Source organism: Acomys minous (genome assembly GCF_964271855.1).
Source record: "Acomys minous genome assembly, chromosome: 10".
Taxonomy (NCBI): Eukaryota; Metazoa; Chordata; class Mammalia; order Rodentia; family Muridae; genus Acomys; species Acomys minous.
Window position 1 is genome coordinate 49,836,353 of NC_140491.1, and position 18,666 is coordinate 49,855,018.

An 18,666-nucleotide genomic window follows, 5' to 3' on the forward strand; every position below is an offset into this window, starting at 1 on the left:
CCAACTGACATCTACATGGTGCAACTGAATGAGATGCTGTATACCTTGTCCAAAGGCTAAAGATATCAGCACTATGGCATACAGGTATCTTTCTAGAGTTTTCTTTCATAGGGTCATTTGTCTCCACCTCTACCCCCGTAACTCCAGACCTTCCTCTGCCATGACAACAAATGTTATACTCGGTTGTGTCTCTCCTCAGCCAGGCTCAGAATACACAGTCCTGACGGTGAGATTGAAACTACAAAGGAACGCGGACCATTACCAACCACTAAACTTTCTATGCAGAAAAACAGCCGCATGATGAATGAGTGAATGGGAACTACGTGAGCTACAGTAAAAACAAACTGTGCGTATAAACTTCATGTCAAGTGTTACACGTTACCTAAATGTCATGCCATTTTCTTGTAGTCATTAAAGGAGAACAATACCTATAATATTTTGGGGTCATGTGTGTTGCAGGTGCTCAGACATGCTGTTGGTGGGCTGGGGAAAGAACACTTTTTCCAGAAGCTTCTCCATGCTCAGCATCTTTACCTGCACACACTGCACCAGGGAAGCTTTTTCCTGCTCTTCTGCTTTCCTGGAACACTTCTCTTTGGCAGTTTGCTCTGTGAATGGCCACATGTCTGGCGCAGCTTGCAAGGAGGGCTGAGTGTTCAGCAGTCCAGAAGAGACCCCGAGGGCCTGGCTGCTCATCAGACTACTTTTGCCTGTGGAGTCCTGGGGCTGGGTAGAGTGCATGAAGCAGGGGTTCTGGCCCACAGGCCCTTGAAAGGCAGTGCCAGAAGGATGCTGCCTTTGGCTGGAGTCCACTGTTGGGGAAGCTGGCCCATCACTGTCTGAGACTTCCAGTGAGCTGTGCTCCTCAGCAGCTCCGGTGGGTAGGTTCACAAAGGTGGGAATGGCACCTAAGTAGGTCACCAAACTAGAAGCCTGAGTCAACTTCGTGGGCAGAGCAAGGTACTCATCGTCACTTTCCACCTCCTCTTCTGATACCCATCCCGGCTTCACACAGGTGGGACGCCCAACGCTCTGGCTGGCTTTCTTCTCCCTCTCTAGCCTGGGAAAGGGCTGCTTTCTCTCCTTCGTCCTCAGCTGGGGAGAGGCCACACTGAGGGTCCTGCCTATAGGTGGACAGTCCTTTGTGCCCCTTAGAGCTGCTCCTCTGTTCCCCCAAGAGGCATCCTCAGTCTTTGGGGCTTTAGGGGTTGAGGCAAGCTGGTTCCAGGATGCCAGGCTTATGCCACTCTGTCTCTGGGATACTCCCAAGGGACAGCGCTTAAGACATGGCTCTCTGGCTCCAGAAAATGGCAGAGCAGGCGGTTCTGTTGATGAACAGTTGTGGGAGACATTAGCAGGTGACTTGAGAGTACTTGCTGGGGAGACAGAGAAACTGTCCAGATCTACCCCTGAGTCGTGCATCACAGGGTCAGTCAGCACGTGACTTTCTGGTTGCTTTGGGAGCTGAGGCCCCGGCCTCAGTGGGTAAGTGTAATTGAGCAGATCTTCATACTCCCTATTTGGGTTCCAGAGTGGGGAGTTGCGGTTAGGGGAAGGAGGCAGAGAATCTGGCAGCACACAGGCCCAGTACTCTGCCTGAAAGGAGAGCTGTCTCTTACCCCGGCCTGTAGCGTCACCACCAGAGGCCACAGGCTGTGAGCTGAGGCCCTGCCAGTGGAACTGAGGCCTTGCCCCCAACACAGAGGGTGCTACCTGGGGCACAGTCAATTCTAGAGGGGAGACATTGGCAAAGGAGCCACTCTGAGGCTCTGCATTCTCTTGGTGATCCTGCAGACTACTGCCCACTGAGGAGGCAGAGATGCTTCTGCTAGAGAGCTGAGGAGCACCTGGGCTCGCTGTGGACTTCCACTGTGATAGGAGAGGGAGGAGACCTGAGGCGTGAGGCTGCTGGCGAAGACCCAGGCCCTGAGATGAACCAACTACGGACCTGTCATCTTCACTGTCGGTATTATGTTCTGAGCAAACATTTATAGTTCCAAAGACTTTAACAGTCTGAAGTAGGTCCTGGGAGGCAGGAAGTCTGTTCTCCTCCATCTACAATAATAAGGGGGAAAGGCACTGAGGTGAAAATAAAGACTTTTTTTTTTTTTAAAGAACAGTTTTCTTTACAAGTTGAGGGAGGGGAATTGGGGGGAGAGTATCAATGAAAACAACTTATGTTTAAGGATTCTATGGTAAAACCTACTGCTTAGTACACTAAGAGAAAGAAAAACAAGAAAGAAAGATGGATAGATTTGCTTGTATAGTCCACAAGTATTCAGCGAAGATTTCAAGGTGCCTGCTGCTAGTACTTAGCAGAGACCCATCCTACCCTGGGAAGTCTCCTACAGCTGAATCCTAACTCATCTTTTCAAGTGTTACTCATTCACTCTGTGAGAACAGAACTCAAAACAGATCTGCATGCGGAAGCTGGAAGTCAACGCCTCTTCTTTGACTATAGGTCAAGGCAAGTAAAACATGCCCCACATCACCATTAACTAGAGATCCAGCAGGCTCCACTAGGGGGCACCGTGTTCAGCTCACATGCCAATACACTGGAGCAAAATGACTGGCTCCCTTGGGTTGCTTCTTTTTCTTTTTCTGAGACAGGGTTTTTTGGTGTAGTCTTGACTGTCTTGGACTTGCTTTGTAAACCAGACTGGTCTTGAACTCAGAGATCCACCTGCCTCTGCATCCCCAAGTGCTGGGTTTACGGGCATGTGCCATGGTACCTGGCTTTACTCTGGATTTTAATCATCAGTGAGTAACTCACTCTAGAGGAAGACAGGGTAACATAACGACTCTGGAACCGGAATGACCCAATGTTAACGGACTCCTATTTCTACTACCTTCCATAAGTACAGCTGTGAGCTTACTTCCTTGCGCGGAGGAGTGGACACAGCAGCAGCACTGCCTTCCTAGGGACTCACTGAGAAAACACTGAGTCCTTCACTAGTAGGCATGAGAACAGACACCATAGCCTCTTTTGAGAAACAGCTAGTCCTGGGCTTGCTGGTTTGCTTCTTGACTTACAAATAGGACTTAGATGTGCCAGAGGCTTCCTTGACCCCTGCTTTCAGCCAAGTGGGCCCCAGGTGCTATTTTCTTCCAGGCTTGCTCAGGGCCTTCTTACAGGATGGGGCTCCAAGGAGAAAGTGAGTAGCAACCAAAGCCACAATGTTCAAATCACAGCTGTTCTTGGACCTTGGGAGGCTGAACGTGGTAGGCTACCAGAGCCAGGAGGAACAGATCACTGGATTATTCTACTACAAGGGCTTATAAGATTCAGAGCCCTGTGGATCACTGTGAGTTCGAGGCCAGCCAAGGCTACACAGAGAAACCCTGTCTTGAAAAACAAAAAACAAAACAAAGAAACAAAGATTCAGAGCCCTGCTTTGACCTTAGGACATGGGAGGATTCCCTGCCCCGCCCCATGTGGCTCCCACTACAGAGGGAGCTGCATTGTAGTCTGCAGTCACGGAGGTCTGAGACAATGCTGCCCATGAAAGGACTTTCAGGTTCTGACTAGTTCCAGCAGGATCTGGTCTGAGAAGCCACAGCCGTCTATCAGGTCAGGGTGGGGATCCCCTTGTTAGGAGATCCTAGTCCTCTGGATGGTAGGCTCCTGATGAACCTCTCACTGTCTTTAAGAGGTCCCCAGTGACTCTTTAGAACAGGAGATAGCACACAGACCCCTCTGCTGGCTTCAAGGTCCAGCTCTTCAAGTAACCCTGTGAAACAGCTCATATCCAGGATCCCAAGCTCCCACCTCAGACTGACAGGTGGGGGGGGGGCATGCAGTCAGGGAAATGCAGCGCTGCTTCAGCACTTACTTGGTTTTCCACAGAGTGTAAAGGCTCTCCAGTCCCCACACCTGCAGAAGGAAGTGGGCCACCGAGGGTAGGCTTAGACCTGTCTGCTCTTGGTTCTCTGCTGGCAGTGTGGGCCTGTGACAAGAAAACTCCAGAGATGCAGCCAGGGTTGGCCTCAGCCCTCCACAGCGGTGCCCCCTCAACTTCCAGATGTGGGGGCTGCTCTGGTTCAAGCCCTGGGGGCAGCAGCTCCCCAGAGTTCCACCTGTCGCAGGACGGGACCTTCCTGTTGACAGATGCTTCTGCCTCAGCCTCATCTTCACCCAGGGCCATCGAGCCTTCTCTAAATCTGTTTTTCCTTGAAGCCTTCGGGAACCTACAAAACAAGGGAAGAAAAGAGAAAAATGGATTTTCTTCATGTGTGCAGCAAAATCTTGACTTCAAGTGAAGACAAACTTTTCTGGCCAAAGGAATGGTGACCACTTCTCTCAGGGGAGCACCAAGGTCTGGCTGCTCCTCAGCTCAGACCCTTTCAAAGGGGATGCCTAAGAAAGACTTTGTCCTCTGTCATTGTAGTATTGTTTCCCAAGAGCCAGGACAGGTGTGACCAAGCAAAAGGCGTAGCCAGCCTGCTGCACAATCAAAACAAAAACAAACAAACAAACAAACAAACAAACAAACCAAGGCAACACAAGAAAAAAAATAGTAGTATGAGCCGGGTGGAAGACCTCTATTCCAAGGCTATCCTCCTTGCCTGGAAGGAAGTGAAGAGAGGAGGCCTAGAGCACAGGAGGAGGTGAAGAGAGGAGGCCTAGAGCACAGGAGGAGGTGAAGAGAGGAGGCCTACAGCACAGGAGGAGGTGAAGGCTAATGGTGCCTTCCCATAGGTGGAGGTTTGTGACTGAGACACACCTGACCCTGTCTGTTCCTGAGATGCTTTTTAATTCTGCACATCTCAGAACAGATCACCATTTCCTAGGGCCACTCTTCTCACTGGTTGGTTTCCCATGTGCTGTTCTGGACATCACACATGGACAGAGTGGAAAGGAGGCTAGCCAAAGCCCTCTTGGGATTACTGAACTCACTCAGGTGGAATGAAATGGGGAGCTGACCACAAGGCCTTCCCTCAGTGTGCAGCTCCACGGAGACAATTCAGAGACCAGGCTTGGGCCCTGCATGTGTTACCTTTTCACCAGCCTCACAGTGGCTCTCTTATACCACGTGCTTGTTTGTTAGCAGCCTTGAGTCTGGTTCTGTCCCTTCTGTGCCAGAGGATAGCAAGTCCAGGCATGCCTGGGCCTTCACTGGGCTCAGGACGATGCTTCTAACTGGTCTTGGTGGGAGCAGACTGTTGGAACAGGAACCACAACCAGACAGGGCTTCTCACTCAATGATGACCAATAATCAGAAACAGATCAGCACCCTTCTCAGGCTGCCTTGGCAGCCTCCGAAGCCATGGTAGGCTGGGTGATAATGGGCTGAGTTCATGTGAGAAAGGAGAGCAGCCCAGGCAGACTGGTGAGGGAGGAGCTGCGGGAAAAGGAGAAGAATCAGCCCGATCTATAGAGGAAGAGCTCCGGACGACAGCAAGACCAGGCTGGCCTGTCAGGCCAGCCAGTGCTCCTGAGCACTAGTGGGATAAGAGGAGGAAGTCTAACTTGAAATGACACAGAAGTGGGTACAAAGGAACAGTGGGCACCCAGGGAGTCTGCAGCCACCTGCCAAGCACCGGGGCTAATCTCAAGACTAAACCCTGGACAGGAACAGCCTATTTTCCTCAGACACTAGAGGCAAAGCATGGAAAATGAGGTTGCTGGTGGCAACACAGGAAGCTGCCAAAATGAGTAGGAGCGGCCTTGTCAGGAACACCCTTCTTGGCTTTCCTTCCAGGAAATGCAACCAGGTAGACTATGAATTTCCTACCCTCCCTAACTCAGCCCATGGGACTCCAGGCCAGTCTGAGGTGATGTCAGAGAAAAAGCATGAATTTCAAATGCAACCAGCTCACTCCTGTAAGCACCAGACCCTTCAGGGTACTCAGACCCCACCCTGATTTCTTTTCTGGTAGAAATAGCACTTAGCCTTTCTTTTCTTTTTTCTTTTTCTTTTTTTTTTTTTTAGTTCATGAACAAGCTTTAAGTAACACAGCCCAATGGCAAGCAAGTACACTAACAGGATAACACGAACAAGAAAACAATATTCCTTTAAACTGACAAATTACCCACAAAACGTTTTCATAAAATCTAAGCTTTCTTTCTCTGTGTCGGCAAAGGTCCTTTAGTGCCGTACATAACTTGGACATCTATTCCTTTCTGTGTATTAAACATGCAAGCTTTTTCTGGGGACAGGGACCTCGTTTACTTTTGACTGAACATTTTTTTTTCATGAGACTGGAAAGAAGGCTCAGAAGTTAAGGGCACTTGTAGAAGCCCAAGGTTCAGTTCCAATCACCTACAGGGCAGCTCCCAACCATTGGAAGTCCTCTTCAGACCTCTATAGGTACCAAGCACTCACATGGAGCACATACATAAACACAGGCAAAACATATAAATCTAGAAGAAACACTTCAAAACGTTTTTTCATGTCACTTGATTTTTTCCTAACAGACATCTGTAAAAAGTAATCTGGGTTAGAAGGGAAGTTAAAGTTGCAACTGAGACACCCAGAACATCTTCAGCAAGTTCCAATGCAGCGCTCGACACGCTGCCCTCCTAACCTTTCATATAACAAGCCAAGTACTTGAACGCTGAACAGGTCCACAAACACAGGCAAGTAGTGTTGTCAGTTTCTGTGTATGACTCCTATCACATGATACATATGCAAAAACAAGTATTTCCCACACACACATACCTTTATTTAAAAGTGCTGAACAGGGCAGGACATACCATTCCAATACCCTGTCCACCTGTTCCCCTCCCTCTTCCTCTCAGAAAAAAACAGCACTAGGGATTGAGTCTAGAACCTTAAGAGCTAAGGGCAGCACAGCTACTGGTGTGTCCTTGACCAAGACCAGCCTCCTTGTTAGAGGGAAGTTGTCCTCTTGAATCAACTGTGCCGATTCCCCTGCAGAGTTTACAGCAAGCTGGAAAAAAGTGATCAGGGAGGATAAGGCTAAGAATGAAACTTGGCTCAGCCCAGTTTTATTACAGCTGGCGCTGGACCTGCACTTCTAGAGTCTGGCCCAGATCATTTTACTTTAGCTATATTTAAGCACAGCACAATTTTGGGGGAGAGTATTCAGATAATACTAAACTCAGCCCCATGATACAACAAAGCTTAAGACGCGGTCACGTTGAAGCTCTTTGCAAAGGGCATATGGAAACCCATAAGATGGTTTCTGTTGACTTAGAAACAGTGCTCAGGACTCGGGGCTAGGGAGAATGACTGAGGTGAGCACAACGCCTGTGGAGTCAGGACTGCCCTGGCACTAAAATAACAGAAGACACTTAGGCTGTTGTAAAGCACAAGTGACATCTCTCATAAGAGTGGATTTTATGGCTAAAAGCAACGCTCGAGATTTAGGGGGAGAGCGTCAGGGATAAGTAAAAACAAAAGTTCTCAAAGATATGGGCAGCTTGTTTCCTCAGACAGCAAAGGATCAGCAGGTTATAAAACTGTATCGTTCCTGGCACCCCAGGAAGAGCAGCTGCGCACCTCTTTAAAGAGGTAAGCTGTGTGTTGAACTTTCCTGGCTCCTCCAGTGTTTATCTGTGTGCATGAGGCCTTTTCCCCCTCTCCATCAAACCAGGAGGAACACACACGGGTCAGTGAAGATGAAAGGGGACACTGGCTCACTAGCCAGATCAGCCTCACATCTCGAACCTAGAACCTTGTTCATGCAAAGGAGTGACTCCAGGACCAAGCTCCTGACGTGCCAAATAAGGATCAGTAAGGAAACAAACCGAAGAGAGCCAGCGAAGGATGGGAGGCAGAGTGCCCAAGTTCTGAGGAGATACTTTCATGGAGCCACATCCTCACCTTGTGGCTCTTTAAAAAACTGCACATTACTTATTTTTGTGTCAGTGTTCTCACACAGACACACACAGACACACAGACACACACACCAACAGAAGTCAGAAGACATGAGATCTGGATCTGGAATTAGAGGCAACTATGAGGTACTTGTCATGGGTCCTGGGAACTGAACTTGGGTCCTCTGGAAGATCAGACAGCACTAACTGCTGAACCACCTCTCCAGCTCCTGCACCAGCTGACCCTATCAACTGGAGACTTAGGGTGAAGAAACTTACCTCTTACTTCCTTCCTCCATTCATAGAAACTCTCAATGGCCATAGCTCCTTAGTGCCCTTAACAAGTATGATGTTAAGGCTTGGTTCCGCAGTAAAATGAAGCTGAGCATTCAAGGATCGGTATAATTTAAAATGTATAAGCATATCTATATTTATTTCTGCATGTATGGGTGTAAGCAGGTCTAAGAGTCTGTTCTCTCCTACCAGGTGGCCTCCCAGGGATTCAATTCAGGTCATCAGGCTTGGCAGCAAATGCCTTTCATTACCTGATGAGCCATCTCAATGGCCCTATTTTGTTTTAATGACAGATCTTTAAAAATTCTGTCTTGCCTGAAGGCCATTATTTACAAAAAGTTTCAACTTGTCCTAAGGAAGGCAGTATGGATAGCCAGGCCAGTCTCACTTTTTCTCTGCCTCCAACTTGTGGTGCAGATGTAAGCCCTGGCCAGGTGTGGTGGTGCACGCCTGTAATCCCAGCACTCAGAGGTAGAGGCAGATGGATCTCTGTAAGTTCGAGGCCAGCTTGGTCTACAGAGTTCAGGACTTCCAGGCTACGGGAGAAACTCTGTTTCTAAAAACCAAAACCAAACCAAACAACCAAACAAATAAAAGACAAATGTAAGCTCTCAGTTACTGCTCCTATGCCATGCCTGCCTGTCTGCTACCAAGCTTCCTACCATGACAGTCTGAGGCACTGAAACAGTAAACAAGCCCTCAGTTAAATATTTTGTTTTATAAGTTCCCTTGTGACTCTTCATTGCAATGAAACAGTAACTAAGACACAAGGTGGAGTCTGAAATTCAGCTGAGTTCAAGCCCTGGGAGCAACATGGGGGAAGGAAAAGGACCAACTGCAAGCTGTCCACAGTAAAACCACGCTCGACACCATGGGACACCTGACCTTTGCTGGTATCTGTTGAGTCACCCTCAAGCAAGCTTGTCCCAGCTGCCTGGCTTCTCCCAGACATGCCTGTTTAGACCAAATAGGAGAGGACTGGCAAGTGGGGAAAGGGGCAGTGTTTCACTTCTGTCTAACTCATTCAAATAGAAGAATGATTCACCAAGGAGCAATTCTCTCAACAACAGCTTCCCCTGCATTTATCCCAACTGTCAGCAGTTCTGACAAGGGCTGTCCTGCACCCACAGCCACGCACAGCCACCTGTGCTGACACATGTACACCTCTTCAGTTTCAGGCCCCAACAATGAAATGTCACAGGACTCACAGGTACAGAGAGAAATGCCACAAACCCCCAGTGGCTGAACATGTCTAACAAGCAAGAAAGAGGAAAGGAGTGAGCAGGAAGATGGAACTCGGCAGGCATGTGGCTTTGAGGTTTCTGGGAGAGTCAAAGTGGAGGCCAAGCTAGGCAGGATGGCAACACAAAGGAGGTAAATCTGGACTGACAAAAGGAAAGACAGGCTTGAGATAGCCCTGAGGCTGGCTGCCCGCATGGTGGATCCCAGGAAAATTGTGGTCATAGATTTAAGCAAAGGAAAGAAGGCGATCAGTGATTTAAAAAAAAAAAAAAAAAAAAAAGCAGCTGCTGTCCCATCCCCTGTCCCTCCCTTAGCTGCAGAAGGCCCTAGAACCCCCAGGCCTCTAGCTTGGCTGTCATTCCCCATGGGGGAGGTGACCTGGGCCCTGCATATAAAATTAAAGTATGACTATGACTCCTGAGGCATGGCAATGGATCCCCTCCTCTCCCAGGGCTGCTCCTTTAAGTTCTTCCTAAAGACGACAGAATGGAAGTGTTTCCAGGTCCTAGAGGAACCTGTGGGTCTCTATGAATCACTGTGCTGGGGAGGTCAGGAGTCAACTTACTTGAAAGCCTTTCCCCACTTTCTCAGACACCCCCCTGTGGCTGGCAGACTAGAATCACCAAGAGCAGAGCAAGGTCAGTCTCCTATCTCACTAGAACTCTGCAGACGGCTGTGCCTGTGAGGAGCCACGCTGGGTTCTGGGACAACCCCTCGAGCCTAAGCTCTCCAGCCGTCTCACCCGTCAGCAGACTGTCCAGCAAGCCTCAAACGCACTGACGCTGAGGGCTTAGCACACGGTCAAACTCTTCAGTCTGCTATCAGAACAAAGCAGGAAAACCACTCTCCTGGAACCCAAGTTGCCCCTGGTAGCTGAAACTGTTCCCACAGACGGCAGGCGTGTAGTTTCACAAGACCCACTTCTACTCTTTCAGGCTTCTGTAGTCACAGTACCAAGTTAAAAGCTAGCAAGGGGTGGGGCAAGATGATGCAGTTGGTGAAGGCGCCTGTCACCAGGCCTGACGACCCGCGTTCATTCCCCAGCACCCAGGAGGAGGAGAGATGCCCTCACACACTGTCCTCCCACCACAGTACACGTGCTGCCTCCGACTCCTGGCTGATGTGATGGGGACTCCTGGGGGGAGCTGCAGTGAGGGGCAGGCACCATACAGACACTGTATACATGTATGGAATTTTCCTTTTTAGAGTTTATTTTTTAAATATATGAGTATTTTGCTTGGATGCATGTTTGCACCACATGTATGCAATGCCTACCGAAGCCAGAACGGGGCTGGATCTTTGGGAATGGAGTTGTGAGAGGTCATGTGGGGTCAGGAACTGAACCTGAGTCCTCTAAAAGAGCAGCCAGAGCACATAATGCTAAGCCATCTCTCTAGCCCCCATATGAAATGTTAAAAAAAATTACAATTTTAAAGTTTCAACCTTGTGGTCCTAGGTGGATGGTGGTGGTGTCCTGGCGCTGTGGCCCTGGGCGGATGGTGGTGGTGCCCTGGCGCTGTGGCCCTGGGCGGATGGTGGTGGTGCCCTGGCGCTGCCCTGACAGAGGGTAGGCAGTGATGGCAAGGGAAGGAGACTCAGGGTCAATGCTACAGAAGCACGTTTGCAGGCGAGAAGCCTGAACAGTCCGAGTGCCCCTAACAATCGCTAGGAGAAAAGACCCCAGAGCTGTAGAGTGATGTGGATGGGTGACAGGCTGCCAGTGTCACAGGGCCTTCATCTTCACCTAGGCCTACACACAAGATCTGGGGTATGCAAGAGCTGACACAACACACCCAAGAAGTCAGGGTCCTGATCTAGGTGACCATGGATCCTGCATGGATCCTGCAGGACCACTGCTGCCCCAGTGATCTCATCGCAAGAGTAACAGTGGAGACCCTGTGGCCAGACCTGGTTCCACAAGCAAGGCCTTCCCACATCCCTGAGCTAGAGTCGTCTTCCCTTGACCCCTTAGTTTTTTTTTTTTTATTTAAACAATTATTAAAGGTATAGGACTTTTTATTTTCACATTGACTCAGTAGCATACATCCCCTATCCCCTTATTTTTTTGAGACAAGGTAGCCTAAGATGGCCTGGGAAATCACTACGTAGATCAAGCTAGCCTTCAACTAGAGATCCACCTACCTCTGCCTGCTGGGATTAAAAGCATACACTCTTTAATAAGTCTAAAAAGTGCCTTTGAAGGAGTAAAAAGTTTTTCAAGAGATACTATTAAGAATGGCACCAGGTGTGGTGGCACAAGTCCTGTAATACCAGCAGGCAAATCCAGGACAGCCAAGGCTACACAGAGAAACCCTGCCTCAAAACAAACAGAATGGCATTGGCACCCTGCCAGGCATGGTGGCACACCCCTGTAATCCCAGCACTCAGGGGGGCAGAGGCACGTAGATCTCTGTGAGTTCGAGGCTAGCCTGGTGTACAATGGGAGCAAGACATCCAAGGCTACAGGGAGAAACCCTGTCTTGAAAAACCAAAAAAAGAGGAAGGAAGGGGGGAAAAAAAAGGAAGAAAGAAAGAAAAGAAAAAGAAAGAAAGGCATGTATGGTACAGAGCATCCTGTCTGCAGACTCCACAGAAGACTGTCAACAGAAACTCCCTTTCTTTCTCCTGGGCAGTCACCACTTTCTGACTTTTAAAGATTTTTCATTTTATGTATGTGGGTGTTTTGCTCATGCGTATGTCTGTGCACCATGTGTGTACCTGGTACCCACAGAAGTCAAAAGAGGGCGTCAGAACGCCTGAACTAGAGTACAGATGGTTGTGAGCTCCTGTGGGTGCTGGGTACTGAATCTGGGCCTAGTGCCTTTAACCCGTGAGACACCTCCCCAGCCCCAAGCCCCCTTTAAACTTCTTTTTGAGATTATAATATTATGCCATTTCTCCCTTTCTGAGAACTGGATTCATAACCATCCAATTGTGAACTGGAGCCAGTTCCAGGAGATCCAAATGCCCTCTTCTGGCCCCCATGGGCACTGCACACATATGGCAAACTTACAGGCAGGCAAAACATAAAATAAAATATTCTAATGAGATTTTGTTTCAGGAAGTGGAGAGTTGGCTCAGCTCTTGCGGGAATCTGCAGCTCTTGCAAGAGGACCTGTGTTTGGTTTCCACCCCCAACCTGGGCATCACATAGTGAACTGTAACTCTAGTTCCAGAAAAGTGATGCCCTCTCTGACCTCTCCTCCTGTACTCCTATGAGGGTCATATAGACAAGTGCACACACAACAGCAAAAATTCAGCCGGGCATGGTGGCGCATGCCTTTAATCTCAGCACTCGGGAGGCAGAGGCAGGCAGATCACTTTGAGTTCTAGGCCAGTCTGGTCTACAAAGTGAGTTTAGGACAGCCAAGATAACATAAAGAAACCCTGTCTTGAAAAAAACAGTAAGTAGGGCTGGAGAGATGGCTCAGCGGTTAAGAACACTGACTGCTCTCCCAGAAGTCATGAGTTCAATTCCCAGCAACTACATGATGGTTTACAACCATCTATAATGTGATCTGAAGCCCTCTTCTGGCCTGCAGGGGTACATGCAGGCAAAGCACTGTATACATAATAAATATATAAATAGAAAAAGCAGCAAGTGTTATAGAGGCCAGAGAAATAACTGATCAAGTGAAAGTACTTGCTGCACAAGACTGACCACGAGAGACTGGACCCCTGGAGCCCATGGAAAAGCAGGACATGATGGTGCCTGTCTGTAATCCTAGGCTGCTATGACAATGAAAGACAGACAGGAAGATCCCCTCAGAGCTTATGGGCAAGCCTGGGATATGTATGCATCAAACAACAAGAAAGACTGTTTTAAAAACAAGGTGGAAGGCAAGAAGCAACATTCAAAGACATCCTCTGACCTCCACATGAACACACCCAATCATGTGCACACAGAAATAAATACATATTCTAACTTTACTTTTTATTTATGTGTCTGTGTGTGCCTGCAAAAGCTAGACAAGGCCCTGGAACAGAGTTAAAGAGGTTGTGAGCCACTTGACATGCGCACTGGGAACCAAACACCAGCTTTCTAAAAGAACTCTTAACTACCTAGCTATGCCTCCAGCCCTTACAGGCTTTAAAAATATAAGCCTTAGAGACTTTGGGTGGTCGTGCACACCTATAACCCTAGCACTTATGACGCTGATGCAGGAGGACAGAAACTTGAAAGTCAGTAGAGCCAATTTGGCCAGTACCTTAGAATTCTCCAACATTTTTAGGAATAAGACACTGTGGCACAAGCCTTTAATCCCAGAATTAGACGGAGGAGACAGATCTCTGAGAGTTCAAATCCAGGCCAGGCTGGTCTACACATTGCTTCCCAGGACAGCCAGGGGTACAAAAAGAACTTGTCTCAAAAAACCAAAAGAAAAACCCCCACAAGCCAGGTGTGGGACCACACATATTTTCCCAGAATTGAATAAGCTAAAGTCAGAGAAGTGGCTGAAACTCAAGGCTAGCCTCTGCTTCATAGTGCCAGGCCAGCCAGGGCTACAAAATGGAACCCTGTCCTACAGAAACAACACTGGCAAGATGGCTCAGTGGGTAACTGCGCTGGCCATGCAGGCTTGAATCCCAGGAACAAGAGTGAAGGGACTGACTCTCAAAGCTGTCCTCTGCCCTCCACACACGCACTGTGGCACACACAATCACACAATAAAGTTTTAGTATAGTTCAGGGGTAGAATAATGCTTAATATGCACAACAACAATAAATAAATACCTTGTTTACCAATAATTCTAAAATTAAACACAAAAGGAATATATTTTATGGAATGAGGCACTTTTCAATTCCAGAACTGTAAAAATAAAATCAACCCATGACTTTAAGTAAAGCAAATGCAGACCCTTAGGCTAGTACCTCCTGCTCAAGCGTGATCTACACCCACGTAAAGTGGCTCTTGTGCATTAATTCCGGCACCTGGAGGCTGAGATAGGAGGATCATTGAGTGTGAGGTCAGACTCAGCTGTAAAGTGAAAAAAAATCAAAAACAGAGTATGATCTGGGACCAGGTATCCACATCCACATCGCCTCAGAGCTTGCTGAGAACGCACATTTTAGCAGGGTCTTCAGATGAACTGCTAAACACAGCTCTGTTTCTTAAACACCAGGGAAGTAAGCAGGACTGTCTCAGCCTCCCAGGAAGGATCAACCATAATGGCCTTGTGACTACTGACTAGCACAGGGTAGGGCACAGAAAACAATATCTGCCCTTTGCAACAGACAACTGAAAAAACTCACACTTTGTGGCCAGATTTTAAGAGCTAACTACCAGAATGTCAAAAAGGAATTCCCAGAAACAGTAAGATTCCTTAGAAAAGATTCAAAGTAAAATGTGGAACAATAAAACCAGAATTACATACTTAAGTTTTCTTTTGAGCTACAAGGAAGGAAGGAAAAGATAATGATTGTGTGTGTGTGTGTGTGTGTGTGTGTGTGTGTGTGTGTGTGCGCGCCACAGTGCACGTGTGGAGAGCAGAGGACAGCTCCTTTCACTCTGAGTTCCTGGGATTCAGGCCTGCATGCAAGTGCGATTACCCACCGAGCCTTCTCGCCGGGGAAAGACATGTTAAAGGGAATTACAATTGGGAGGAAATACATGTTTCAGTCTGTTTCCTGTGACACAAGACTACCAGAAGTGAGGCAGTACTCCCCAGGGGTGGCATGCCAGAAAATAGAGTTTTCTTCCACTTTTCAGATGTCTGTGAAAAACTTTGAAGACAAAAAGACAGCTTCTTCATTCAAATATATTAATATAAGGCAAGAAACTGTCATAGCTCAATTTCACATTTCTAAATTTTTTTGTGTGTGATTCTCATCAAGATTTTTTTTGAGTTAAAAAAAAATTACTCTCTTGATATTCCTATACTAGTTGTTAACCAGAAGGCAGACAAGTGATCACCTGCAGATGATCCCTCTGTTCTTACATGACCAAATAAGACCAAAGAAGTGGAAGAGTTTATCGAGCTGGGCATCAGGCCTGTTATCCCCAAACTGTGGCAAGCTGAGGCAGGAGGGTCTCTGATTGCAGACAAGACTGGGCTACATCATGCACCAAACCAGGCAACATGATCTAAGCTTACAACCCCAGGACTAAAGAGGCTGAGGCAGGAAGATGCCAAATCAGGCCAGCTTGGACTATAATGGAAGACTCTGTCTCAGAAATAAATACACTACTGTAAAACTTGACCAATTCTTTGCCACGTAACTGATCGTGAATGGACAGTAGGGCTTTAGAAGCGTAAATCTATGAACACTTTGGCCTCAGGTAAGCTCCAAAAGGCAGAGACCCTGAAGAATTAAGAGTTATACAGATGTTTGGGCTGGAGAGATGATGGCTCAGTGGTTAAGAGCGCCGCCTGCTCTTCCAGAGGTCCTGAGTTCAATTCCCAGCAACTACATGGTGGCTCACAACCATCTATAAGGTGATCTGCTGCCCTCTTCTGCAGATAAAGCACTCAAGTGCAATAAATAAAATAAATAAATCTTAAAAAAAAAATTATACAGATGTTTGATACCGGTATTTTGGGGTAGGGGTGGGTATTGTAAGGTGTTATATAGCTCTGGTTGTCCTGGACGTACTATGTAACCAGGCTGGCCTCGTATCGAAGATATCTACCTACATTTTTTTTTCCTGGTCACGCTGGGGCCTGAATTCCACTTTATAGATGAGAAAACTAAGGTATAGCAAAGTTAACTTATCCTGAATTCGTAGTATGGAAGGCACTGAAGTCTGACTCCACTCAGTGGGCTGTTCCCCTAACCTGTAAAAATAATCCAACAACGTAAAGGCTTTTAGAAGTTCCTGTTTTCTCAACTTTTGCCTTTGCTTGCTGTTCCTGTTTTCTTTTGGCTTCCTTCCCTTACAGACCTGCTAGGGGCTGGGGAAACTACAATTCAGTGCCATGTGTGAAAACAGAGGCCCATAGAGGCTGCCCAGAGGATATCCTGATGATGCGATCCTTACAGTATTCCTAAGTGATGCAGAATTTAACCCAGCTCACTGGAGAGAACAAGATGAGCAGTAGTGGCTTGTATTTATTTTAACCAAGACCAAACCAGAAAGTGTGGGAAGCTGTTGGGAGGCATACCAGACTACCTCCTTCCGTGTCTCGGACCCCATCAATTCCCAGTGAGGTCTACTCTGCTCTGGCAGTTTCCCGCTCGTTTGTTTGTTTTGTTTTTTATAACAATAAACAACAACGGAATTAAACCTGGTAATTATAAAGGGCTTCTCCTAAGTTTGGGGTATGTCCATGTCCCCGGGCTACGGAGACTGGTTAACAGGTGACAGCTGACGAGGGTAGATCTCCGAGATAAAAAGTGAGACGCTTTGCTTTCCTCCTCGGCTGCGTTCACCGTGCCAGGGAAGCGGTGGCCGCCGGGTTGCGAGCTGCCGTGACTCCCCACGACCAAGGTCGTCGCGCGCACAGCTGCATGGCTGCCAGATGTGCCGCCCCGCGCTCTGCAGGCCGGGCCGGGCCCTCCACGGCGCCTGCCCCTGCTCGCCTCGGCCCCGCTCGGTCCGCAAGATGGAGGCGGGCGAAGGCACGAGGCGCCCCCACCGCGGCCAGCCTTTGTGCCCTCCGGGCCGCGGGCCTCCCACGGCCCCCCACCACGCGGAGCCCCGGGCACGCAGGGGCCGCCCGGCCTCCCTCGAGTCTCGGTGCCGTAACACCCGCGCCGGCTATAGCCTATTTACCTCACTCCGAGCCGCCGCACCGTCCGGAGCAGCCCCGGTAGCCGAGCCGGGGTCCCAGGCGGAGACTGCGGGCCTCCCGCGGGCGCCCGCACTCCAAGGGGGAGGGAGGGAGGGAGGGCCGAGCTCCCGCCACGCCCTCCGCGCGTGCCGCTCCTCGGCGGAGGACGCCCGACGGAGCCGCCAATCCGAGCGCTCGGCGAGGACGCCTCACCAATCCGCATCCGGCTTCTGCCACGGGTGCCCGCCCCCTGCGGAGCCCTGGCCAATGGGAAGCCGTGCCTTCTTTCGCCGCCGCTCGGACGCTCGTGCCAGCTGGGCGGTTTCCCCCGCGGGCCCACGCGGGTGGCTTGGCGCGCTCTCCGGGGTTCGGCTGCAGGGTGGGGGGCGCCGTGGGCTCAGTCTTGCGTTGGAGCCGACGTGCTCGCGGCGGCAGGGAGGGCGGTCCCAGGTTGTGTGCTCCCATTTAGTTGGGCTGGAAACCCCCCGGGGGCGTGGCCGAAGCACGAGCTGGAGGCGGAGCCCCCGTGCGGCGCTTGGGAGCCCGGAGAGGACAAGGTGTGGGTTGCGTCCTGCTGCACGTTGCGCAGGGTCTGTCACACCAGTAGCTGGAGAAGCGACTTCCACAGTCGGTTCCCGGGGCTCTCTGTGGATGCTGGAGCCCAGCTCTGGTTATGTCTCCTGGGCCTGTGCCGTTAGAGGAGCTGGGCTACGCATGCCAGAGACTGTCCAAACATGAGTGCCAGGCTGGCCTCGAACTCAACGGTGGTTCTGCCTTTGCTTCCGTAGTGCTGGAAGCCCAGGCAAGACCCATCACGCCCAGCGTTTTTATTTGGCTTTGGTTTTGTTTTGTTTTTGAGAGTAAATGTCATAGTTGCCCAGGCTGATTTTGAACTCTTGACTCTTTGTCTCTGTCTCTCGAGTACTGGGCTACACTAAGTAAAAGTGTACGCAAGGCCCTGAGTTCACACCTCAGCCCAAAAGGAAAAAGTTGTTGTTGTTGTTGTTGTTGTTTAAAAAAGGAACTTAGAACAGAAATATGTCAAATGGGTAGTTAGCATTTACCAGCGTGCATTAAGCTACTCGATTAAAGAAAAAAAAAAGGGGGTCTATGAACTCAGTTCGAAGTAAATGCGGTAAATGCAATTGAGCATCTGGATAGTCTCAACCAGATGTGTTCTTTAACCTTTGCCTATGGCCCTTCTTGTCTTCCACCCAGTATGCTTTATTCAATTGTTATTATTATCATCATTAGTAGTAGTGTTATCATCATAGTTATTATTGAGAGAAGGTCTCATATATCCTAGGCTAGTCTGGAATCACTTTGAGCTTCTGAGGTCCTCCTGCCACTGTATCCCCAGTGCTGGGATTAGACACTTGATGTGCTAGTGGACCGTAAACCAGAGCCTCATGTATATTCAGTAAGCGCTCAACCAACTGAACTAGACCCGCTTTCAAACACTTTTGGCATAAAAGTAACCTATTATAGTTTAATCGGTTGTCTTAATAAGGTAAGTTGATTTTCTGAGCCTTTCACACGTGGCTACGGAATATGGTAATGATAACCAGGATTTACACATGATCACAACCAAAACAGTAAAGTGAACCAGTGAACAAAACTTGAACATTCTCCGAA

The 18,666-nt window shown here is 48.9% G+C and overlaps 1 protein-coding gene across 2 annotated transcripts in view; it reads right to left on the reverse strand.

The window, feature by feature from the left end:
* The window catches only part of CEP68 (centrosomal protein 68), a 32,261-nt gene extending 15,117 nt beyond the window's left edge, over positions 1-17,144 (reverse strand). For both annotated transcript variants that reach the window (XR_014782717.1, XM_084799741.1), the window contains exons 1-3: positions 17,034-17,144; positions 3,834-4,188; positions 535-2,055 (exon numbers count right to left, since the gene is read on the reverse strand). Coding sequence is in view for 1 of the 2 variants with exons in the window: in XM_084799741.1 (XP_084655867.1) it covers positions 535-2,055; positions 3,834-4,145 (1,833 nt within the window). In the remaining variant the exon portion in view is untranslated. The remainder of the gene's footprint in view (positions 1-534; positions 2,056-3,833; positions 4,189-17,033) is intronic.
* Positions 17,145-18,666: the final 1,522 nt, after the last annotated feature.